The 27,580-nt window shown below is 28.9% G+C and overlaps 1 protein-coding gene across 1 annotated transcript in view; it reads right to left on the reverse strand.

Annotated features, from left to right (window-relative positions):
• The window catches only part of LOC129987924 (uncharacterized), a 132,556-nt gene that overhangs the window by 42,413 nt on the left and 62,563 nt on the right, over positions 1 to 27,580 (reverse strand). Inside the window, exons 4-6 of the mRNA XM_056095922.1 lie at positions 24,672 to 25,109; positions 17,195 to 17,329; positions 15,505 to 15,716 (exon numbers count right to left, since the gene is read on the reverse strand). Coding sequence (XP_055951897.1) covers positions 15,505 to 15,716; positions 17,195 to 17,329; positions 24,672 to 25,109 — 785 coding nt within the window. The remainder of the gene's footprint in view (positions 1 to 15,504; positions 15,717 to 17,194; positions 17,330 to 24,671; positions 25,110 to 27,580) is intronic.

The raw sequence follows: 27,580 nt of genomic DNA on the forward strand, positions 1-27,580 counted from the left end.
CTTCCAGAGATCAAAAAAAAAAAAGAAAAAATTCTCTCTTGAGAATTAAGTCTGTGTGTGAATTTCTCTGAATAATTCATCCAAAGTCCCCAAAGCTATTTTTTCTTTAAAATACTCCTGTTTGTGAATTTCTTCGGATGATTCGTCACGCTTAGTCTTCCAGAGATCAAAAAAAAAAAAAAAAAAAAAAAAAAAATTCTCACTTGAGAATTAAGTCTGTGTGTGAATTTCTCTGAATAATTCATCCAAAGTCCCCAAAACTACTTTTTCTTTAAAATACTCCTGTTTGTGAATTTTTCCGGATAACTCGTCACGCTTAGTCTTCCAGAGATCAAAAAATTATTTTCTCTTGAGAATTAAGTCTGTGTGTGAATTTCTCTGAATAATTCATCCAAAGTCCCCAAAACTATTTTTTCTTTAAAATATTCCTGTTTGTGAATTTCTTCGGATGATTCGTCACGCTTAGTCTTTCAGAGATCAAAAAAAATATTCTCTCTTGAGAATTAAGTCTGTGTGTGAATTTCTCTGAATAATTCATCCAAAGTCCCCAAAACTATTTTTTCTTTAAAATACTCCTGTTTGTGAATTTTTTCGGATAACTCGTCACGCTTAGTCTTCCAGAGATCAAAAAATTATTTTCTCTTGAGAATTAAGTCTGTGTGTGAATTTCTCTGAATAATTCATCCAGAATTCAAAAAAACAACAACAAAAAATCTATTTTCTCTTTAGAATTACTCTTGTCTGTGAATTTTTCTCTGAGGATTCGTCATGCTTAGTCTTCCAGAGGCCATAAAATTATTTTCTCTTTCAAATTACATCTGCGAGGGACCTTCTTTGAATGATTCGTCACGCTTAGTCTTCTAAAGACCCAAAAATTATTTTCTCTTTAAAATTACTTTTTAATTGAGTTTCTCTGGATTTTTCGCCACGCATAGCCTTCCAGAATCTAGAAAAAAATATTTTCTACTTATAAGTACATTGTCTGTGAATCTCTCTGGATGATTCGTCACGCGTGAGACTTCAGAGTTCAAAAATATTATTTACTGTTTAAAATTACGTCTGCTTCCACATATTATAACTTATAAAAAGAATGAGCTAGGCGTATGTCATACCACCCTAATACTTTCAACCTTATAGTCATGTAATGGATAGAAATGATAATAATATAAACTAGTGAATTACACATTAGCATAAAAAAAATTCGATCTAGAGATTTTGATGGTTGGTTATATTTTAAACTTCGTAGAATGAAAAAACATTGCTTTCTTTTTAGAATTATGCTTGTATGAGAGTGTTTTACTCTAAAGGAAACGAGTTTGAAACGATATTTGTCATGCGGTCCTTGTATTATATTTACAGATATAAAGAGAAAATATAGCTATCAATATTTCAAAAATACCCCTTTTGAGAGTTTAATTATTTGTCACACTTCTGACCTCTCAGAATGTAAAAGCATTGATTTCCTTATTAGAATTACTTCCGACAGTGTTCATGATGACCATTAATTGAAAGATTGAACAAATGTTATACATTGCGTAATCTTTAAATTTGTATTATGCTGTCGATCTGCTTGTGAATACGATAGCTCCACAAGTTGAAGCAGCTGTTCCCAGTATGTGGCGCGCGGGTCTTTGAAAATAACGAACGTATTGTTTTCAATGAATGGTGAAAAATATGCAACAAGAGAATTTAAAAGTAAAAGCAACGGAGGGGGGGGGTTTCGCTCATTCTTTAATAAAGGTGTTATTCTACATAAAATTGTGGACTTTGGGTAAAGGACGTGGACGCCAAGAGGACTTAGATTTCTTATTTAACGCAGGATAATAGTAGTAGATAATGTAGTATATTAAGGAAAATCTGTTCTATGTGATTACAAAATTATATACTAAATTTCATTATTTAAGACGTTACCTTTTTAAATGACTCACTTTTTAAAATTATTTGTAGTTATTTGTAGTGTAGTTATAGAGTTTGCATGCCTTCAAAAATACACACTAATAGCCTGTAAACTTCTTGACGGATTTGATCTAAATTCGATACAATTCTACACAATCTATACGAAGCATATGTATCAAATTTTATCTATAAAGCTCTTTGCGTTTTGTAGTTATCTTATTCATTTATACTCGGACATCTAGATAGATTTCTCTTAAGTGAATTTCGAAAAAACTGCGGTATAAATCTAAAAATTTGATATAAACACCATATACCAAACTCCATTCTTCTAACTCAATGAGTTTTTAAATTTTTTTTTCCCAGACAAATAGATATAATACAAAAAAAGTGTTATTCAGTTTGTGGAGATCTGAAACACGGAGATTCCTTTCAAAATCTCAAATTTGAATTTTTTGAGAATTATAATTCTTTCTTTTTGTATATTTAGCACACGAGAAAGTAACATGTTATAAAAATTTGTCTTCCTTGGCAAATGAAAATAAAAGTAAGAGCTAGTAAGAAATTTTGTCTAAATTTATGGATGGAACAAAGAATACTTTCATTTAATGCATATCTCAAAACATAAATTAACTTGTAAGCTTGATGTAGCTCCAGGGATGAGATGATATATTTTTATTTGTATCTAGTAACTTATTCTTAATCTAAGTCGTCTCATGAAACGAGTTCAAGGATTGTATTAAAATTGTTTTGCATTTGCATAAATAAAAATTTCTTTGATGAAAGGAATGGCTGAAAAATATACTAGTACGAGATCCTCAAAAGTAGAAAAGGCTCATCAAGCGATACGGAATAAAATAAAAGTTTAGAAAGCGCTAAGGTAGAGGTATAGATTCTTGTATACATTCTGCAAGACAAAATTGTAGATTTATGTATAGTTTTCAATTAAATCCGTCAACTAGAAGTTTATTTTTTTCTTTAAATGTGAACACTATAATTTATAAACACAACGAGCCAGAAAAATTAAATTTTATTTGAGGGCTTAACACTAATATTATAATCAAATTTTTAGATATAATAGGTTTAAGATATCCAGTAAGCTTAATAACGGATAATGAATTTTTTTTCCACTAGAAAATACAAGGGCACATGTAACCACAACTTGTCTCCTCCTACCCACCTAACTAAGGCTACGGATTCAATTCGAATGACCGAACTGCAATAGTTGCATTGATGGGAGCAAAGTTTGAGTCATAAGAACCATCACCGGCCAAAGTTCCCTTGGGAAGCAAGTCCTGTCATCGTAGTAGGCAGCGAACTCCCACCATTTCTGTACCCTCCCAGGTAGTGAGAATCAACCACCACGCTGGAAGCTTCTCATTCTCATATATAAAGTGCACTCGGGAGCGAGACAAGGCAAAACACGTATATGAAAAGAGCAATCGAGACATACTCAAACAACAGCATTTTCAGAAATGAGAAACACAGGCGATAACAGCAAAAATAGTTAGAGTGCAATAGAGATCTCTCCCTTATCAACACTCTAAAGAAAGAATTGTCTCCTAATGTAACTGCTTTACTTTTTTATAGTTTTACATTTGTAGAATTTTCTAGAATGATCTGCAGATCTCGGCTCCTAATAATGATATCGCAAAATTTCTTTTTAGTCTCTTTTGTATTCAAATTCGTCGTCAAGTTGTCTAATATTAAATTTATCGCTGAGGTCAGATGTTATTGACTTAGTATCCATCCTTTAAAAATATTTGCAAATCTGTCTTTCTTACTTGGAGAATAACTGCTCAGGAAAGCAATATAACAGTAATATATATTTATAACAATATTCTATAAGTTATATTCAACTCAAAACAAATGTGACATATTGAATAATTAATTATATGTAAGCAATGTTGCCTCTTTCTAGTATATTAACACAATATGGCACGTTTTGCGCTTTATATTGCTGTGAAGAAACCTCAATACTGATTTCGACTGTCATCTTTTCCACCGATTGAACCAAAAAAGTGAGACAGATCTAGAGTATTGGCGATAAAATCTCATACTAAATTCTATACTTCTAAGGACTACAGTCTTGAATTATCAAATTATATCAATGCAAACATAAAAATCGATGTATGGCCAATACTTTGATTGATTATTTTCAAAATGTGATGCAGATCTGTAATTTTAATGAGAAATTAATATGCCTGTTTTGCTTTTGAAATGCCAATTTTTTTAAAATTCAGCAATTTAAAATTCATACTGAATTTTTTCAGTATGGATTTCGTCTGAACTTTAACCCTCCTGTCGGCGGCTTTCAGATTGCTATCCTTACCGAAAGCGGCACGCCGGAATAACAGGTTCAACCTTAAAAATGTCGCGGTTTGGTCAAAAGCATTGCTTTCCCCTTTTGCGGTCAGTTCAGCGCTGCAGGTGGGAAGTGATTAGCAAATTTCATGCTGTGAGTAGCAGGTGTTTCTTATCGTAGTCTTTCGATTTCTAAGAGCATTTTTCTTTCAGTGCTTAGGAAGAGATTGACAATAACATCGGCTGAAAATGCGAAAATGTGATTGGTTTTTTTAGAGGTTTTTCGATTATTTTATAAAACAATGCATAAAATTTATATTAGGAATAAGTTATTATCATGTTTATTTTGATACTAGTCTGGTTTTTATAAAATGAAAGTCCTCGTCTAATATTTTTTTTCATTGCAATATGTTTCGCAAATTATTTTATTCCGTAGTACTGTGAAATTATTTCTCGACATTACCTGCAAGTGATTTAATTTAAAAAAAAAAAACCCTTTCAGCGCATTGCCAATTTATTTTAATATTTTAAAATGCGTGTTTAAAACATTAATTGTGATAAGTAACACTACGTTATAACTTTGTTTCTTCAGTATTCAAAAAAAAAAAAAAATTGTATAATTAGGGAATTTTATGCAATATTTCACTTTCAAATATATCGATTTTCAGTATTTATCTGCATGATTAAAATTTTACAATTAAATATACTATACAATATTTAATTGGCCAGTTATTCAGTAATGCTGAAATAACCTTGCGCCTTATGACTGTAACAAATAAAAATAATTGTCAAAATATTTCTTTGTAATATTCATGATACAAATTTGGCCTGGAAAAATGACTCAAATGATACAGATTATTTAGACTCATAATTAACCATTTGCAACTGGAATTTTTTGAATACCTGCAAATCAAGTTCCTACAGAATATTAAGTACTGTTTTAAAATAAATTACAATTTTTGAAAAATCTCAGTTTTAAGTTTTTCGGGTTAGAATCAAAGCTCTTACTATTTTGCAATCGGATAACGACAAACCGTGGGGTAAACGAATCATTAAAAAGAAAAATCTGAATTTAAAAGCTTTGCAAATACAGTTGCATTGATCTTTTTTACTTATTACTTTTACGTTATTTATTGCTTTTGGTGATCAGCACATGTGTTACGTCGAGGTTACTAGCCAATATAAAATTTTTAATTAAATGTTTTCTTCAGCAAAACATCTTGAAATTTCAAATTTTGATTGTCATATAATTCATACTATTGCAGACTCATTGTACCATTCTGTATTGCAGATTTTTTTAATTTTCTGTCAGCTCCTTGACAGTAATTCCTTAATTTAAAACGGGAGTGAATAAACTTCAATTAATGCAAAACCTTTTTTGTTGAAACCAATCAGGCTTATTAAATTTCTAAATACAGGGAATAGAATCATTCAGCAATAAAGTTTTATGTATATACTGAATATTTCTTTTTAATTTTTGAAATGACTCAGATGATTTCTCATATCTCTTATTCAATAAAAATTTCCAAAAATTCCTTCTTATTCTGTAATAATTTTGAAAGCTATGATGGAATACACTTCAAAATCTCATTTTATTTTTAATTCATAATTTTTAAAAATTTTTAGAAAAAAAAACAAAAAAAAAAACATTTTACGCATTTTTATTTTCTAAGATGCATATTCCACTAAGATATATATAGAAGATCTAATAGACGCCACGCACAAACATTCGTCTAAGTTAATAATAAAGATGGACGAGTGTGTGTGTCATTACTTGTCTGGCTGTATTGGTACTTTTCAGACCAGACAATTTGAAATAGAATTACCAAAATCTGCATTTACATACATTGGACAGTGGGAATGTGGGAATCATTTCTTTAAAATTTTAATTAACCCTTTCAAGGGACAATGGAAGTATGCTCATCACCAAATTCAACAATTTTTGAATAAAGTTATGTAAGTTGGCATAAATTCTTACGAATTTTTCAATAAGGTTTCAATTGTAGGTTAGAGGTTTCAATTGTTTATCTCAAATAAAATGAAGTGCCTTGATTTATTTCTTAGTTATTAATTGGAAAAATTAATTAATAAATCAGATTAAACTGATCTAATAAGTTGAATGAATTACTTTTCCTAGGCCAATCTTAATTTTAAAAACATTTTACTCCACCATGACCAGGAAAAAAAGGCCCTTTAAAGGGTTAATAAAAATTATTAAAATTTTAAAGTTCATTCGAAAATATCACAGTAGAAAAATAATTTGTACATTAATTGTGAATTCAAATTTTTTCCCCCACTTTTAATTAAATTAAAAATATTTTAGCATATTTTAAAAATTTATTTTATTTTTGAATTGAAACTAAACGTTTTCATTGTTATCCTTATATTTCATTCCGGCTTTTTACCCATTGATGATGATTTAGTTAAAAGGTTAAAAAGATCTAAGCTAAAAGCAAAGGGGTAAAAATTTCTTTACTGAAATACAAATAAACCATGTGGCTGAAAAGAATGCTCCGTAATTAGCATCGCAATAAATAAGACACTAAAAGTTCAAGATCTTAATTTTACCTCAAAGAATGATTTTTCTTGGTGATACATTCAAATGTATAAATGACACATTGTATAAATTATATTAGAATAATTTCGTATTTTATCGCTGATAAATGGTAAAATTTTAAATAATTTTTAATTAACAGAAGTTTTAATTAAAATTTTGAAAATTTCCTCTCGAGGTGAACGTTAACAGTTTTCTAATTATTTAATGGCAAAGTGCGTTCGCTCTAAGTCAAACAGTTTAATCTGGAGATCGCCAATACGAACATTCATATTCATTATAATTAGAGATATTCGCTACTTTAATAGAAATATTCGCAAGCGACCTTCATGTCTGACACCCTTGTTCAAACTAGTTCTGTTTTTAAAAAATGAAAATGTGAGGCTAAAGGTTATTAAGAATAAAGAATTTCAAATTACATGGAAGTGGGAGTTTCCGAATTTTTTTTACTCTCGTGATCAAAAATAAAATAAAACAAAGATCATATCCCGTCTTGTTTGTTAAAAATCACATCCAGTGAACTCGAACTGACCAAACAGGAGAAGAAAATAGTCTAAATGCCAGTTGTACGCATTAAAAATTTTTTAAATGCTAACATATGAGATAAAATTAGATCAAGGAGTTAAAATAATGGCAACAATTTTAAAATTATTTATTCTCACATTTAACTCACACATTCACTCACTTTCAAGTGGATTAAAATTCGTGGATTAAATTACTCAGCATTAAGAGTAAAAATGTCAATATAAACCACTTTCATATAAACAGAATCGTGCGATGTATATATAAGATTGTGCAGTGAAATAAGATTAATATTTCGATACAAAAAATAGAACCTTTAAAAACTGCGCTTATATTAACTTTGAAAATATTATTAAAAACCAGAGGAAAAATATAAAAACAATGAAACTTATATCTCTACAATGCTTACACTTTTGTTCGAATTCGTCAAAGAGTGTGAAATTCTATAAGGTTTAAAGAATGAAACAAATATTCAATTTTCATATATAGTTTATTACGTTATAAAAATAAGGATTTAATGTAACGAATACTAATCTTTCCGAAAAATCGCACTTTAATATATTGGTTCTATATATCTCCCCGTTTTGAAATACACTTATTAATGAACACTAAAAAAAATAATTCATTAAAAGTTAAAAAGTTTCGTTCGTTAAGTAAATTCTGTAAATAAGTTTAGTGTCTTATTTCCAAAAATAAGTTGCATAAGCAATGTCAATTCTAAAATCCTTAAATGAAAGCACGCTATAAAAAAGAAACTTGTCAAATTTTAATTATATATTTTTTATTTATTTTTTACATTAACTATTTTCTTATGCTAGAAAGCTTTAAAATCTTATGTTTCAAATCATTAATAATAATACGTTTATGTATGTATTCATTCCAGGTATATATTTTCATACTTTCAATTTTATTCTCGTTATTTAAATTTCATTTTAGATACGTAATTATTATCAAAATCTCAAAAGTAACGCCTCAGAACGTAAGCGAGATTTTAAAATGCTTAAAAGGGCGCGAGCAGGAAGACATCAATCATATAGTCCACTGATAACGATTCACTTTTCCTTATCTCACATTCCCTTCTCATTATCTCACAGCTTGAGATTGGGGGTAGGGAAAAACTGGAACCCGTAAAAATACGGGCAGTGACAGTTTTAAGGGAGTTTTTGTTTCCGTCTATAGACGGGTCCGCCGTTTTGAAGGGAGAAAAGATTCCGTCTTTTTCCGGGGTTGCCGCTTGGAGGGTTAAACTACTTCTGTCTTTCTTACCGTCTGAGTTAAAAAATTGAGACTGATCAACATTATTGATGATAAGACTACATACCAATTTTTTTTTTTTACTTCTAAGACGCTACATTTCTGAATTTTCACATTTATACCATCACAAATATACAAATCGATAGATGATCAATACTTGCATTGACCATCTGTTGATGATCAATGATATAATGATGGTTAGGGGTTCAAAATTTGATACAAAATCTACAGTTTTAAAGATAAATTTATGTATATTTGTCTGTCAGCTTGTGCTTTTGAACTATCGAGTTTTTAAAAGGATGAATAGACTATCAGTACATGAATTTTTTAAGAAGAAATCTGCAAATGTAATCAAAAGGCCAGATACCAAATTTCAAGTCTATAGATTGTTCATTTTTGAATTATTGTGTTCATGGACTGACAGACATAAAGGCATTATTCCAAACTTGTAAAGTTTTGGGTTTTAAAACGTTACGTAACGTAAAAATTTATCAAAACCTTGAGGTCGATTTTTTTTTTTACAGCTACAATAAATTTTCCGCGATAAACGAGAAAGTAAAAAGTCCGCAGAAAAACACTTTTACTATTTTATTTCAGCTTCAAAGGACAGTTTTCATTTTTTTATTGTCCTTTTGTGTCCTTTACACGACATAAAGAACGGTCCCAGCAGGAATGAATTGGTTCCTTGAAATAGGAATTTTCATGTTTTTATCGATTAAATCAGCTGGGAAATTTTTTAATATGTGAAGGAGAGGAAAAAATTCCTTAAGGATTAATAACTTCATCAAAAGTTAGTTACTGAAGATTAATTAAACATGAATAAAGTTGAATTTCCTTATTATAATTTTTATTCCAGCTTATAACTGCTAGACGCCTTGAAAAAAAAATATGGCTCATAATCGGTGTTAGATGAATTAATTAATAAAATTTATGCGCTTATTCTGCAAATAAGAAAAAACACGTTAAATGTAATAAAAATTATTTTAGTGTTTAAGTATTAAAGTAAGTATTTAAACAGTAAATTCATAATTATGATGAATTTTGTGAAAGCACTTTTATGTTTTCCATTATGGGAATACACTTATTAAGCATACATTTGAAGAAAACGTTAATATACCTTGAAAACAACTTTTGATCAAAACAAATATCATCAGTATTTATAAAATATATAAATAAATAATTTATGCAACTTTGTACGAATTATATATTTACCTGTGAGGTATTTTCTAAGAATAAATTGCAAGAATAAACATTTATTTTTCAAGTAACTTTTAATCATGCAATTTTATTTCGTATAATGAAGCATAATTTTTTTTAAAAATGTTCTAACAATTTTAATAATATGGTCAGTAAAAAATAATACAGAAGATACAAATAAATTTAGCTTTTGTTGTATCAAAAAAATTCTGTAGAGTTACTTCTATGTATGCATTCTATGCCTATGTATTTCTATGTATGCACGCTATGCCTATGTATTTCTATATATATACATATGTATTCTATGTATTTCTATTTCTTTCTATGCATATAACTATGTATGCATATGCATTCTAAGTATTTCTATTTCTATGCATGCATATACAATGTATGCACATGTATTCTATTTCTATTACGATGTATGTCTTCTAAGCCTATGTATTTCTATGTATTCTATTTCTATTTCGATGTATGTCTTCTATGCCTATGTATTTCTATGTATTCTATTTCTATGCTTGCATATGCCTGTGTATGGATATGTATTCTGTATTTCTATTTCTATATGCATTCTATGCCTATGCATTTCTATGTATTCTATTTCTATGCATGTATATGCCTGTGTATGGATATGTATTCTATTTCTATTTCTATGTATGCATTCTATGCCTATGTATTTCAATGTATTCTATTTCCATGCATGCATATGCCTGTGTATGGATATGTATTCTAAGTATTTATATGCATGCATATGTATTCTATGTATTTCAGTTTCTATGTATGCATTTTTAAGTATGTTATTTTTATGTCTATGTCCTTAATAAATTAAAATTACATAATATACATTTCATAGAATACTGTTTTCAAAAATTGTTACTTCGGTTCTTAAGAGAGAAGCTTATTTGTAAAAAAATAATTCCTCATTAAGTAATTACTAGATAGCAGAATACATTATGTCAGCATGTTCTTCTTCCGATTTTCTACATTTAAAACTGTTATCCGGAAAGAATGTCCAGATTTATTTTACCGCGTAAAAATTAATACAATTAGAATATGTTTATTCAGTATTTCCTTCAAATGTAATAGTTTAAACATCCATGTATTTTTGCCATCGTTCTTATAATGAGATAAATATTAGTTACAGGTCTCCTTTTATGTCTTCCTCTCAATATTTCTGTTGAGAATCTTTTTCCTTAAGTATATTCTTTATCAGAAAAAAAGTAATATGGGATGAGATCTGAATTGCCTTCAGAATTCTTCACATAAGGTGTTTTGATTTGTAATTTGATGTCAAGTGGTACCTATGAGCCAGCGCCATTATCGTAATGAAACAACCAAAACTTGGCCTTCCGTGTGCGAGAGGAAGTTTTGAATGCTTATGATCATAAGTAGTGAAGCATGTTTGTACATAACTGAACTAGATGGAATCTATATTCATAACTCGGTCAGTTGGTAATATTTGCTTTTTTTGTAGGAAATTACATGCTTCATTCACATTTAGGAAATATTCAACAAGTTCTATAAGTTTATGAGCATAGCAGTATGCTTATGAAGAAGAAGGTTTATAAGAAGAAAACAATGTTCTTGTTTAGACCTCTCTTTTCTAAGCTCATTTCATTTCATCTACATCAAAATATTAGATATTAGTTCCTCTCTCAAAGATAAGGGGAAAAAAACTCCAGCACCCTTTAACAACCGCAACGATAGCTGTGCTGTTAAGGGGGTTAAAATAAAAGAGGTCTCTCTTGCCTGAAGGCTATTGAGCAGATGTATGCTTGGACATCATATGAGGGTTAGGAGAAAATTTTCCAGTACTCTAAGATAATCTGGAAGAACAACACCAAAGAATAAAGGCGTATTGGATATTCAGGCGTCTCAGAGCCCCATCGTAATTTCGTTGAATGAGAGTTTTAGGTATTTCGTTCTGATAGGGTTAAGCAATTTTAGGTAAATCATCACAAATCGGTATTGAAGTGAAAAATCATTTTATGCATCATTCATTTGTTTCATATTAAATCTATGAATGAAATAGTAGAGATTTTTTATACATCTAAAACATCAAGCAATCGAACTGGTTCATAAAACACTTGGAATTTTCTATAATAATCACAGAAAAGAATGAATGTGTTCAAGTACCTCAAACACAGTTTTTAATAACTATTATTTTAAGCACTGATGAACAATTTCACCCATCAACTGATTCGAAAAAAGATGAATCAAAACTTTGAGGAAATATTTTGGTTAGAATTTTATTTCCTCTACAGGAAATCATTTCTAATTTTATTTCGTAATTATATTTTTTGAAAATACACTTGCAAAAATATTTTAAAAATAGGATTTTTAAAATTCAAAGTGTGATTTCTACCAGAAATTTATTATTATGAAACTATAATTAAAATTTCTACTAGCTTTATATTTTAATCTTTTATAATTTTTTATCCTTTTGTACTAGACTATAATTAAAACAACTGCAACATAATTTATAAAGAACATTATAAGCAAATTTATTTTGACGTCAAGCAGCTATAAGTATATTTTTATAACTTTTCCCCTTATTTCGCGGGGGGGAAAATTGAAAATTTTATTTTTCCCTCCTTAGGATATATTTACACCAATGTGAATTTTTTATAATTAGTTGGCGACAACATTTTAAAAGTCTGGGAATTTTAACGAAAATTTAAATAGGTAGAAGCCACAAGAAAAATAAAGTGCGATATAGATCATAGCTTCAGAGATTCTAATAATTAAAAATTATAAAAGCATCACAAGATTATTCTAGCAAAAATTTATTTTTCAAGATGGATACAGGATTATTTGCCTATTCCTTCTTCAGATTTTAGAAGCAAATTTTTGAGAATAAAAAGAATCCCCTAATTGAGATTTTTCGAATTTTCCTTTTTCATTGATGCGTGTGACATAAATAAACTGAAATATTTCAGAAATTTTTGTTCACAGACGCTTATATAAAAATTAATTTTTTTAGAAACATTTAATATGTCTTTTTTTCAGGGAAACTATGCTATTACATTCTGAAATTATTCAGAAGACCTCAATGCTGAATGTTGCGGTTGTTTTCAAAATTTTATTTTTTAAAATTTCTAAGGTGTACGTACACACTTGAAGATTTTTTTAAAATTTTAACTTTAAAAATCCAGTTTTTTCATAGTAAGTTATTAATATATGTTTAAACTCATTTCTGCGAAAAAAAACCACATTACACTAATTATTAATTAATTAAATAATATTTAATGAGCTAATGAGCCTATTTTTTGAAACATAATATCTTAAATAAATTTGTACAGACACACAATTCTAGTTGGAAATTATGCCTAATATTAGTCTTCATGTTGTCTGTATCAAGCAAATTACAAAAATGTATAGTTTTTTTTAAACAATTTTTTCATCAACGGTGAATAGAAAAAGCGAGATTTTTTCTGTAATTTTAACTTTTAAACAGCTATCAAAAATTTATTTCTATAAATTTAACTTTTATTGAAGTACAAAATATCCGCTTTTTTCATACAGATTATTTTGATATATAAATAACTGTATTTGGTTCATTTCTTGTTGAGTTATGATTGTTTGAATGAAGCAACATAGTGGAAAAATATCATCCTTCATAAAATGGGTTTTAAAAACACAGTAACTAGAGTTTTTAATGAAAGCACCTCAAGAAAAATAATTATAACTCGAGAAATATTTCGAATATTGACAACATCTTGGTATCATCTGAAAGCTAAAGGATCAGAGAATATTATTAAACAATAAAAAAATATTCGATATTTTGAACGATTTTCAAAGTTTCAAGTATGTACATACATTAATAATAAAGATGATATGTGTAATTCATGTTGGCGCTTTATAGACCTTACCATTTGATTAAGAGTTATCAAACTTGACACATATATACTTTGAAGAGTAGAAATATGCACCTCGAATATATTTTTAAAGCACTAACTATTCCTGATTAATGATGCTGAAATAATAATTTTTAGAAAGGAATATTAATACTGCTTTTGTAGCTGATTCCTGGATGAAATTAACCAATCAATAAAGCTGATGATGAATTTTATATTCACATCTATGAATGGAAAATTTTAAAATGGTCAAAAATTCGACATATTTTTTTTTATTCTGCATGATTTACACCTCCTTTGAGCTCGAAAAATACATTTTTACTTTCTCGTATACGTAGTATAGAAAAGATATAGTAATTGTCAAAAAAAAATTCAACTCGATATTTTAATGAATCTCCACGTTTTAGATCTCCCTGAGTTCTAAAAATACTTTTTTAGAATTATCTTTCTGTACAAAGATAATTCAAAAATACTTTCAGCTGGAGGGTTGAAATTTTGTATACGGTCCTGACACCAAATGTGGAGATTTCTATCAAATTTTGAATAAAATTTGTTCAGAAAAAGTTCGTCTGTCCGACAGTTCGAATATACAACCGGGTAGATGAACGATAACTACAAAACGAAGATTTGATAGATAAGATTCTGAATATATATTTAACATCTATATTGTAGAGACTTGTCAAATTTTAAGCCAAAACCAACAAAGGGTTGAATGTCTGGCGGTCTGTGCTTTCAGAAACACGTAAACGCGATAATTCACAAATGCAATGATTTAAACATATCAGATTTAGTTTGGGAATTTATGATTACAAATATAGTTGTGTGTTAAATTTTTGTTCCAATTGGTTGAGAAAAAAGTGTCTGAAACACCAATTCGATTTTTGGATACTATTAACGCATGCCAAGGATTAATCGCCTAAAATCTTGTCAAGGATCACACGATAGATTCAGCAAAAATGATCTGACTTTATTACAGAGAATGAGAAAAAGTTTTGAGGAAACCACTCCATCTAGTTGTAATTATATCTTTCTGTTTGGGAGAACTGAGAGCGGTAAGTATTAAACACCATTGATGAAATAGGATGATGATGGTGTGTTTCCCGCGTTACCACGGAAATGGGCTGCAGTAGCTTCTGAGGGTAAAGACCCCTGAGCACCCGATGGCAGAAGTCTGACTTCTAGCTCATATGAAGATGAAACTCACGCATTCGCTTGCACAACCCCTTTTTATAGATGGGGGGGGGGGCACATTCACACACCTCACAGATAGAACACAGATGAAGAACAACCATGCCCGAACCGGGATTCGAACCCGGGGTCACAGGGAAGATGCGCTACCCCGTGAAATAAGGCGATGAAATAAGGTAAATGATCCTAAGAAAATTGCAGTTATTTTATCAAATGTTGGATTGGACAATCGAAGGGAATTCATCTTATTCTTTCCAATTTTTCCTTTTATTATAATTAAAAAAAGTACAGAGATAGGTAGATGAAATTTGGTATATAATTTTGTCATCAAACATGTAAATGTGCATTAAATGTAATACCAAATACGTCAACTAGATGAATCTTTATCTTTCTATTTAATCGTGCATTGCATTAATTGAATCAAAAGGCACAAATTATAATTCTATGTTATTTTAACCATTTTTCCAATAGGAATTATGCATATTCCTACACCTAAAGCTTAGAAATTGGCCATTGAACTAAAATTATAGTGGAGACCTTTTATATAATTGAACACGTGTATGATTCAAACCTTTAAACAATTCCCTTCAAAGATTCACTTTCTCTCGAATTGGCTACTAAAATTCTATGAACACCTCCCAGAACTCCATAGAATTTCAAGATCCTTTCAAAATACATGGCAGTGTCTACTTATACGAATAAATTTGGTACACAGATAGAGGGGACAATCCCTATTACCTCTTCTCTACAACTGCTGAGATCCACGGGTCCCCAGGCGACTGACCCATTGGGAAAAAGGTAGCATCTCCTCTTCGCATATCCCGTGGCCGATTCCCGGTCGGGGAACGTCGAGCCGAAAGGACATTCGATCAACTGGACTCTCCCGTGGGAGGTAGAATTCCACCGGAACACCCCTTTCTCACTGATCGTCGTATTCGGCGAACAGTGCTCTGGAAAGAAAGACATAAAAAAAAAAGAAAAAGAGTTAATTTGGGATTGCATAGGATCCATTTCTACAAGGACGTGGGCAGAATGGATTGAAATGACCATGGAGCAAGTAGACATTCAAGGCTCTTTAGGTTAAGAGGGTATTTTTTTACATGCTGGAATTACAGGGTCGGTTTTGGGAGATGTTTTATAGGAGATTCTGTAGATTTAGCTTCCTGGAAGTACTGGAGATTCTTACTGTATAGTTTTACATCGGAATTTGGTTACTATAGTGCTTTCCTCAGGATATTAAATGAATGAAGGGTCTAATATTTCATTTTTTGACTTCTTAAAATGTTTGGATGTAAAATATAGATTTGTATTTCGCATAACAAACTTCTAAGGCAGTGGTATAGGATGGTAGGAAGGAGGATATATACACATTTATTATTTTCCAACGGATTCTAAAACCCTCCGTGCTTTTGCGCATGCGTTAGGATGGGTTTAGTTCGGTAAAATAGGGGTGAGAGGAAAGAGGAAAGTAGGAAATGGTTACATTTGACAATAAAATAAATTCGCACGAAATGGCGCACATCCTTCCGTTTTCTTTAGTAAGATAGAACCACCGAAAAGTGGTTGTCTCAGAACGCTGAAACGAACAGTATAAAAGAATTGTTAAAGTCAATACACATTTATTTATAATAATTTATCCATTAAAAATAGTTATAATTTTATTGTAAACAAAGATAGGAAAAAGAGTTAGTTTGTGTTTGCATAGGAACCATTTCTACAAGGACGTGCGCAGATTGAATTGAAATGATCATGAATTCAGTTTAATTATATTAATATCCCGTTTTTAAGCTACACTAGGGCTATTCAGTACGGATCTCGTAATTTTGAACCGTGATCAGATGACGAGGTTGAGATTTGATCTGGCAGCTCCTCTCCAAGCTTCCGTACCATACCAGTGGGAGGACGTTTAGCCCGGACGGATTTAACTTACACCACACCTTTTTACACGACTGTTCTTCAGTGAAATCGGATTTCGAACCTGAAATCCTTCCTTCCCAAACCGAAGCCTTATCACCATTTTTGGAGATGTTTTGTAAAGGTTTCTGTAAATTTAGTTTACAGGAAGTACTGGAAATTCTTACTGTAGAGTTTCACTTCAGAATTTGGTTACTGTAGTGCTTCCAAACCATGCTGAAATTCTTTAGGATTATAAATAAACGAGGGGGTGGCGATTTTTTAGTTGAAATAATTTTATACTTTCTTCTGTTCAAAATATTTCTTCCTATCAATGTTTTTTAGTTATAATGAGTATATTATTTACAATCAAGTTATTTATTTTGCATAATTATATATAACATGTATTCTAATGTAATTACACTTGAAGGAAACTTAGCAATAGTATTGATTTCTATCAAAACACATTTTTAAAGAACACTATTTTAGAGACACTTATGTTTTAGGTTTTATTTAGAGAGAGAGAGTTGCTTACCTATCTGCTTGCACCTTGTCCCTCTATAACCCGGGGCGCACTGACAGTGAAACGTATTAATTCCGTCTCGACAAGTGGCCCCGTGTTTACAAGGAGAGGATGCACATTCATCAATGTCAATTTCACACTGTTTGCCTGCAAATAAGAAAGTAATTAGAGGACGCCGCCAATTAAATCAGAAGCGAGCAAAGCGCGCTTAAATTCTAATCAGTCCAAAGAATATATGAATTGAATTTTCAGCTATCTAAATTAAAGCATCTAGAAAAAGTATGAAAGGAAATGTTAGGTTATGAATGTGAAAAAAAAAATTACTCGGTTATTGCATAAGGACTAATAATGAAAGGCTGAATACATGAATGAAGTGTCAATCTCTTTCTTTTTGTTTCGGACCCCTTGTTTATCAATTTTGGAGGATTTTATTCTGAAAAGGTGTGATGTATAGTGAGTAAGAAGGGCATTTTTTGGAGTTATTTGTTCGGTGAATTTTTTTATTGCTATTCTTTACCGATGTTGAATTTCGTTTTGTTTTTTTAATTGTATTGTCTGGAATTTATTTTGAAAATATTAAATGTTTTTATAAGCCGCTTAGTAAAAAATAAGCATATTTTCTTTCATCTGCTGTGTTATTTTTAAACAATTAGTCCATGCATACCATAAGAGCATGCATCTGAAATCTGATGGTTTCCATATCAGAAATTTCCTGGAAAAATCTACAAATTATCGATTAATTGATCAATTTTATTTATATATGCATCATCCCATTTGATACTGAAATTGAGAAAAATTTATTTTAACATTCCATAAATTTCATAAGAATTAATTATTAATCATAATGAAGAAGAAATAATAGAAAAGGAATAAAAAATAAAAGTTAAAAAACGCAGTTTTTTTCTGTACTTAAAAGTTAAAAAAGCATTTTTCAAACAAAAAACATATACAATGGAACAAAATCGTAAATGTTTCAATAGACATAGAAAAAACGCTATAAATCAATTAAGCCTTTAATGAATATGATAATAAAAGAATTTCTGAACATTCAAATGAAATTATTGTATAATGTAAATCTGTGTAAAATAAAAGTTATAAAACGCGTTTTTTTTTCTGTACTTAAAAGTTAAAAAAGCATTTTTCAAACAAAAAACATATACAATAAAACAAAATTGTAAATGTTTCAATAGACATAGAAAAAACGCTATAAATCAATTAAGCCTTTAATGAATATGATAATAAAAGAATTTCTGAACATTCAAATGGAATTATTGTATAATGTAAATCTGTGTAAAATTTCAGTTGCTCAGTATATCTATCTACGATTCATTCTTTTATGATTATTAAGACATCTTCAATATTTTTGATAACACAATATATCTTAACATTTTATTAAAGTTTTAGAAAATCAAAACATATTCAAACAAACTTATTTTTTTTATTATTTTTAAATGAGAATATTATTTATTTATTTATTACTAAAAATGTATTCTTTTGTTATTATTAAGTAAAATAATATTGATTGTTAAAAAATATTGTTTCATTGATTAAAAACAATTTGACAAGATTTCAGTAGAATGAATCTTAATTTTAATCTTAATCGATTGATATCGATAAATTTTAATTAAACAAAAGTCTTTTTTTCCCTTCACAAAATTTGTTCCAGCCGAGCTTAGTAATATGCAAAAGTTTCTCGAAATGAAACATAAGAAGAGAAATTGGATATGTTTCTTTTAACTAAAAATAACATAATTGTATGTTTAACTCTTACTAAAATGATAGTAGAAATATTTCTTTCTCCAGTACCGTCTAACTTTTATTAAATTTTATTTCATGGAAACTCAATTTAAAAGAATTCAAATGAAATCTACGATCGCAGAATTCAAGTTATCATGTGAGAACATTATTATTTTAAAGTTATTATTTTTCTTAATTAATTTAAGTCATTAACCAATTTAAAACGGTTTGAGACAATCACAAGACTTCTCTATCGGTAATGATAACTTTTTTTAAACTCAATTCAATTTTTCTAGCTGTTAAACAAGGTTTTGGAGCCCGACCGATTTTGGGATGAAATAACATGTATGATGTCATAGTTCTACGTCAACCTTTTAAAAACACATCGGCTGTCAAAGAAGCATATGTAATAATAAAGCAATATTGGTAAAAGCAGGACACCCTTTTAAAAACGCATCTGCTTTCAAAGAAGCATACGTAATAATAATGCAATACTGGTAAAAGCAAGTAATAAAATACATGCGATTAAAAGATGATGATGAAAATTGCCATTTCTGCTTTATTGCCTACGAGCCTCAATATTATTGCCTAGGCAATTTCAAGCTTCAGTATTCACTGCCTACGCGATTTCGAGCTTCAAAACCCTCTAACCAAAACAACATCATGTTCTCACATAGTAATAAAATAAATTTTATTAGAGATGATGTCAAAAGGATGATTCTGAATAAATTACATATAATTTATTGTTAGTTTTGGCATTACGATATTTTTTTAGATTTATTTGCATTACAATGGCAACATTAGAAATAATCAAGAGACTAAATTATCAAAATTGAATCTGGCAACTTAATAAAAGTTTTCAAGCAGATTATGCGTCTATAAAAAATTTTCTAATTTAAAGGATCACTGACAAAGCCTTCTTTTCAAAATAAATAAAAATATATAATATGACGACACGACTTGATCATTATTGTATGAAAATATGTATATCAGTTAATCTACTCACTTGAAAATTTCATTAAAATTTGCAAATATAAACTGCACATAATTATGAATCAATCTTAGTTATTCTAGGAAAATGCACATCTTTTATAACAATCATTTCTAATTTCTGGAAAATTGTTTTATATAAATAATTATTCTCGCAAAGCTTTTGGAAATATTATAAGGATTTGTAATGTATTTGCGCCTATTATGAAAGCTAAGCCTTAATGCTGGAATTAGATTTTTCTTAAGAAGTAAAAATTTAGAATAATTTCAGTAATTGAAAATACTAACAATCTTTTAACAATTTAGCTTTAGAAATGATTAAAAAATATATGAATATATGGCTCTCAAATCTGTGTTTGTGCGAAAAAAATTACCATTTAAAACGATAATCTCTGCTAATAATATAAGAGAATGTGTTTATGTGTGTGTGTGTGTGTGTGTGTGTGTGTGTGTGTGTCTATCATGAACATAAAATTATTCATTCAATTTAATTTTATACAAATACAGTGAATATTCTTCCATTTCCGGTGAAATAATTAGTCATCAAAGACGGCTGGTAGCAAAATCGGAAATTTTGATTATATTAGCAAGAGTAAGTTAATATTCATTTATTTATACAATAGAATTATATTTACGTTTAAAAATAAATAATTATATACAGTCTTATAAAAAAAAGAACTGCCTACTGAAAATTTCATTGTATTCTTCTCATAACACTTCTTTATATTAAGATCCAATTTCATTTCATTCTTATAAAAATATTTATTTTACAAAATTACTTTATCAAGCTCTTGTAAATTTTTCACGAATAATACTAAAACTTTTATGCCTCTTTATTTTTTTCATTATTCAAATAGAGATTTTCCAACTTATTAGACTCAAATATTTGATTTTCTCTAAAATAAAATAATACATGAAAGCAAGAAATAAAAAAAGGATTAAAAACATTTCTGAAATATAATTCTTAACAGATTTTTGAAGTAAACTGAAGTAAATGGATCAGAAGAGTTTAAATTGTGTGACATTTCCTGAAATTTTTGGATTTAAAGAAGTTTTTTGTTGTTTTTGTTAAATAAGGAGTAATTGCCTTGATGAAATCATGGAAAAATTCGTCTGTTTCATACAAATTACCTGATGGGATGTTACAATCCTTTGTCTAGACATTGTATATTAAGAAAATATTTGTTCTTAAAACATGAGTTCTGATCTAGAAAGCTTAAAGGCTTATACAATCTCATTTTTGCTTTTTATCTGAAGGTCAACAGAGGGATTTTCAACAAAATTAGATAACTACTATAATATTATTTGTAATTACCACGCACTATTATTCATTTTTTTGAAAGATTTCAAAATAGTTAACTCCTATTAAAATGAGTGTTGAATAGTTATTTTGTAAATATTGACTGGAGATTTGTGTAAATTAATTACAAATCTTACTACGATCGATGCTTCATCGTTATGTTTTATTTATTTTCGGATATTTTACATTGTTAGATAATCGTAGTCCATAGTCGATACTTAATGAATTAAACTAAATAGATAAACATTTTTTAAATATTTCAAACCAATGTTCATAATTTAAGTTTATTGTGCTAGTAATTTTATTGCAGAATTATTAAAAAGTTTAAAAAAGTGAAAGCAGAAATATTTTATCGTTTATGCAAATGAGTTTTAACGAACAATAATTTAGTGCAGATGTTAGTGTTTTCTCTTTTTGAAATGTAGCAACTATGTTTAATTAAAATACTTTCTAAACAATTTCCAAAGACTAATAGAAATACCCTAAGCGTTGTTAATTGTTAAATTAAGCAATAAATACATACCTTACATTTCTACGTTAAACAATTTTTTGTTTTAAATATTTACAAATTGGGTGCATTTTGAAATTAAATTATGATCTCTATTTATGAAAATAAATGTTATCCAATTGCACTTCTAAAGTGTTCGAAATTTAGAATTTTTTTAACAAGATAAATTTAAATTGTTAAAGACTAATTAAGAGAAAAGGGCCGGAAGACTTTCTGAAAGAAAAATATTTGAATTAGAGATTATTTAATTTAATTCTTTAAAATTTTTATTTCAATCTCTTTTGAATCAAAAGTAATTAGAAAATTGTTATAGAAATATACTCTTCCGCGTGTGAAACAGTGTGGCGAACTTTTAGTAATTTTCTTAATAATATTTTGCAATTAATCTTTAAAAATATATAATTATCATTGTTTAATGAAAAATAAACGCCAGTATTTCTTGGAAATTTTAGATTTTTAATTTTTTTTTTTTTTTTTTTGATAATCTGCCGTGTCAAAATTTAAAAGATAATACTTTCAACAGTTTTAAATTTCATTTTCCAAATAATTCTAGATTGTTAAATTTAAGCTCAGCCAAAAAAAAAAAAAAAAACTTAGTTTGATTTCGTAATAGAAAGCCAATTTGAATTTTTACTTACTAATTTGCTTTAAGGATTATCTTAAAACTCAGTTTAAAAATCAGTTTCATTAACTACTTAAATATTTTTTTGCATGTTTTACTAAGAAGTTAAAATCTTTTAATTTTCTTACATCTTTATTTTATAGATAGTTAGAGTAAATGAAATTTTCTTTAGCAAATATTATATGTAGAAGAAAATCGTTTGAAGCTTTATGAAATTTTTAGAAACTGAAATAATTCTACTCAAGCATCAGTAGTAAATCAGTTTTACTAACATCAATTATAAAATTGCAATAAACTAAATAAGCATGAAATTTAATATTATAAATATATAGTACAATTTATGTACATTTTTAATGCAATTCTGAATTTGCAGCCGGTTTTGCTTCACTTTAATTTATGAATATTTTTATTAAATTTTATTTATTTTACATATAATTAATAAAATATATATGCACAATAATAATTATATATACATAATACACAATATATTATATATAATACTTTATGTATAATCCTTAGATATTTGATCTTGTTATATAACATGATGAAAAATTTAAAATAATGATTGATTATTTGTATTAAAAGTATTGTGTTATATTGTATTTAAAGTAATGTATGATTATGATGATTGTATATAATGCTTCTGATTAGTTCAAATAATTATAGTAATTTAATACAAAATTATTCACCTAATACAATGGTTTGTCGCAAAAAAAAAAAAAATATACATAATTGTTGAATTTCCTCTAAAAGTAATTTTTTTACCATTCTGTTGGTATTTTTAACAATTAAAATTGAAAAATAGATAAATAAAACGTGAAAATGATGCACCGACTTGAGTGGTGACCGTTAGTCACCTCTCGAGTGTAAAGGGTTAATTTAGTATTGAAATTTCATTTCAAAGTAGATGGCACCACAACTTTTTCAGACCTCGGTGGCCCAAATCTATAAGCAACCACTTTGAAGTGACAGCTGAATCCAGTTTCTTCACCATGTCGTTAATCATCTACTAAACTAATAAAGCTCCGAAGTAAGAAGATATAAATGAATCTAATATTTACAATTTTTTTCGCTCTATGATTCAGGTCTAAATTACGATCTGTGGTTGATTGAATGAAATGCAGGAATGAAGCCCGACCCGTAAAAAGGGTTGTGACGTGTGTGTAGCTAAAGTCGTACTCTTGGCCCTAGATGGCGCTACTGAAAAAACAAGAGATGCACCCTTGGCTTAAAATCACTGACTTCTAAAGTCAGTGGGCTTGTCTATGACAAGTGCCATTAGAAACAACAACTTTCTGGGGTTTTTTGTAAATGTATTGTGGTGCCATCTGTACATAAAAAATGGAAATTGTACATAAATTTGTTAATCTTATTGTTAATTTATAGCAATAAAATTTTTAAACTATTGCAGAATCATTTATTTTATTATTAAAGCTGAATAATAATAATGAGCATTATGTATTTTTGATATTAAATAAATGATTAGTTACTTAAATGTAGTTAAATTAGTTAGTTAATCTAATTAACAATTAACTAGTCACCGATTCATAGGATTACTTAAATTATTAAAAAACTTCAAATTTATCTCATATAATATTTTTAATCAATTTCTTAAATAAAAATAGAATCTTTTTTTATTCACTGTCTAGATTAACCGTTTAAACAAGACTATAATTTTATTTCACATAATTCAACTAAAAATTTTTTATATAGAAGCATTGGATTTTTATTTCATATGTTATTTGAAATAATCAAAATAGTCAGTATAATACTTTATATAATATTTCCAATTAACTTTTGTTTATAAATTATTAACCTCTGAATTCAATTTTTTTTTTTTTTTTTTTTTTTTTTTTTGAAAATCAGCAATTAGTTTCAACATGTATAAGAAAATTCAAATATTTCTAGCTCGAAAAAAGTTGGTATTACTTGCTATCCAGTAAAGGCATGATATAATTTAAAACTGTAAAATAAAAGAACTATAATCCGGGAAAATCGTGAGACAACTGAAAATGGATTGACTTCCAACGTGGAAAATTTTCTACATTTTCTACATTTTAATGAATATCCTCTGCTGTTAAATTTTTCATTCTCAGGCTTTCGTATATTTAACATAATTCTTAATCAATCACGATTAAAAATTAAATCTAGCTATAGTGCGGTTCAATCGGTGAATGTTTTCCAAAAGCTCCATCCCCAAGCTACATGGTACGTGGTACGCAACCAATCTTTATTTTCCCAGTTTTTCCAGAAAAGCCCTTATTATTAATTAAGAAAAGAAACAACCCCTCCCCATTCCTTAAGCTATTATCAAGATTGCAACAGGCCTTACCAGCGTAGCCCGGTATGCATTTACACACGTAATCCACTTGAGAAGAGTTCTGGCACTTTCCACCGTTCTGACAGGGGTCGAGCGAACACGGATCGAAAAATTGGCACGTCTTCCCGTAAAACCCCTTCGTGCAGTAGCACTGATATTTATGGCTGGCAGTGCTTTCACAACGACCGCCATGTTGGCAAGGCGATGGGCGAAGGGCACAGGGGTTGAACTCGCTGCAGTTCTGGCCCGAGAATCCTGAGAGGCATTCGCAGCGGTACTTGTTGCTGGAAATGTTGCGACAGACACCGAAGTTCTCGCAGGGGCTTCGAGAACAAGGGTCAAACTTGTCACAGACTTCGCCGAAGTACCCTTCCACGCAGTCGCAGTGGTAACCAGGTTCTTCATTCAGGACGTGGCATTCGCCGTGTTGGCATATGTTCATCTGACAATCTGAAAAAGATAAATATTTTATGAATATAAGGAGAGTTGAATTTAATTCTTAAAAATAAACTTAAATACAATATCTCACCAAAACTTAATGGTTCAGAATTGTATAGATATTTGGGGTTAATCAAAGATAGACATCAATTAATAATAATGATTTTGCAAATAATCATATTGTCACTGGTTAATGTCATGCCACAGTAAAGTCTGATTCTCTCCAAAGAAAAATTCATAAATTGTCTACAATTAATTAATTTCAAAGAAAAGCAAATTACATTGATTTTGTTAACTATAGTTGGTTTGTAACATGTAATAGTCATGTCTAATTAAAATTTTTAGGCAGTTTTATGTAAACTTTTTAATTATTTTTTGTCAAAGTATATAGGACAGCACATACAAATAAGTAAGAACGACAGTAAAGTCATTGATGTGATATAAGTGACTGATTATAAAATAATGATGTTGCTTCGCTGTTTGTGTAATATAACAATTTCTTTGTAACATCAAGAATTTGTATACTTATTATAAAGCAATAATGCCATAATAACTTCATCTTATGACGTAAAATGACTACTTATAAAGTAATAAATATTTTTTTAGTTGCTTTGCTGTTTGTGAAATATAATAATTTCTTTGCAACATCATAAATCTGTTTGGTTATAATAATGTCATAAAGTCATAACAATTTCAATTTATGATATAATTGACTACTTTTATAAGTAGTATTTTTGTGGCTTCAATATCTGTCCAACAAAATAATTCCTTTGTAATCTCGTAAATCTATATAATTATAAAGTTATAATGTCATAATAGTTTCATCTTATATATCTAGCCACCTTTGGCGAGCAACTGGTTCGCCGGAATATTGGTTATATTTAACTTCAATTAATTCTTTTTCTGATAACGTGAAGTTCATAGTTAGTCTACAATTAATTAACAAAATACTTTTGAGCATCAAATTGTGATAACCTTTTTTATTTGTTTTTGTTTAAATAGCTTTATACTGTTTATTGTGTATATAAATATGCCTAATGGAGTCAAATCCCACGACATCATAGAGACATTGAACATTTAACCAATGAATAATTTATCAAAATACACATTGCTTTTCGCGGTTTTGTAACTTCAACTTCTTATTCTGATATAAACTGAGGTAATAATAAGCAAAAATCTTTTTTCCTTAGTTTTTACATTATTTCTTCTTTAGCTTTCATGTTATTTCTTCACATTATTGAGGCGTGACGACTGATGAGTAGAGTACACAGATATTGTCATAATCTGACAAAGATTCTGAATTCTGAGATGTTCCCCAAAATAGTTTCGTGTAATTTCAGCATGGAACATTGAGACACCAAATTAAAAATATCCCATTTGAAAAATGTCGGATATAATACTTTAAGAAAAATGTAAATTCATTACATTTTAGCGATGTCTAAGTTTGGTGTTTTCTCTAATATAGTCGTAGTTAGATTAAATTATATTATTCAGTCGCCAAACTTGAGTTTTTCTTTGGGATTGCTAGGCTTATGTGGTTGCCAAAATAATACAGGAAAGACATTTGGTGACTTTTTATTATTTGGCGTAATTTTGACTGGATTCATGGAAATTCGGCACAGTGCACTTTATAATTCTAATCTAATCTAATTCGTTTTCTATATTTCGTAAGAAGGTTAAAACAAAAACAACTAATTAAAAGGAAAGATAAAATGTAAACTACCACTAAATGTACTTAAAACGTACCACTACTAAATGTATTATTTTAATCACAATACCATGGATTAAAAATTAAATAAGGCTTTTGAACTCTGTAGTAAATGCATAAATTATTTGTTAATTTACTTTGAGAAATTATCAGGCAAAACAATCGATTATTATTACAATATTAATTGCATGTATCATACTAAACACGGTAAAATAATTAGTTCAGAATATTTATGCATGTTAAATAAACTCTTCTATTCTACGCAAGGTAATTAACATCAGTTAAACAAATAGGTAGCTCCCAAAAGGCGAAAGAGATATGAATCCAGATAAAGGAAGAGATATGCCTTCAACTACTAAAATAAACACCGGAAAATGGAACCAAATTTCAAGTGTTTAGACTAAACATTTTCAGCTGCTATATTCAGACTAAACTAATTAAGTCTCAGACTACTCAACCAAGCATTTGGTAAAATCCCATTGAATGCTAATCTGCCTTATTCTTTAATTACCAAACAATCTGACCCCTGTTAAGGAAATGACTTTCCTCATGCGGACCCAAATCATATTTTTAGAGAATTACTTGCTGAAATTAAAAATATCTCTCTATAGCTCTTGGGGAACTGTTCTTCGAGATCGCCTACTAAAATAAATATTGTCACATTATTGCCGAAGAGAAATCGAAATTAAAAACAAACAGTAGTACCACATAGACCGATGACGTATTTTTAATTTAGGACCGGCCGGTACAAGTTCCTTACGTCAATATTGACTAT

This window comes from Argiope bruennichi, chromosome 10 (genome assembly GCF_947563725.1).
Source record: "Argiope bruennichi chromosome 10, qqArgBrue1.1, whole genome shotgun sequence".
NCBI lineage: Eukaryota > Metazoa > Arthropoda > Arachnida > Araneae > Araneidae > Argiope > Argiope bruennichi.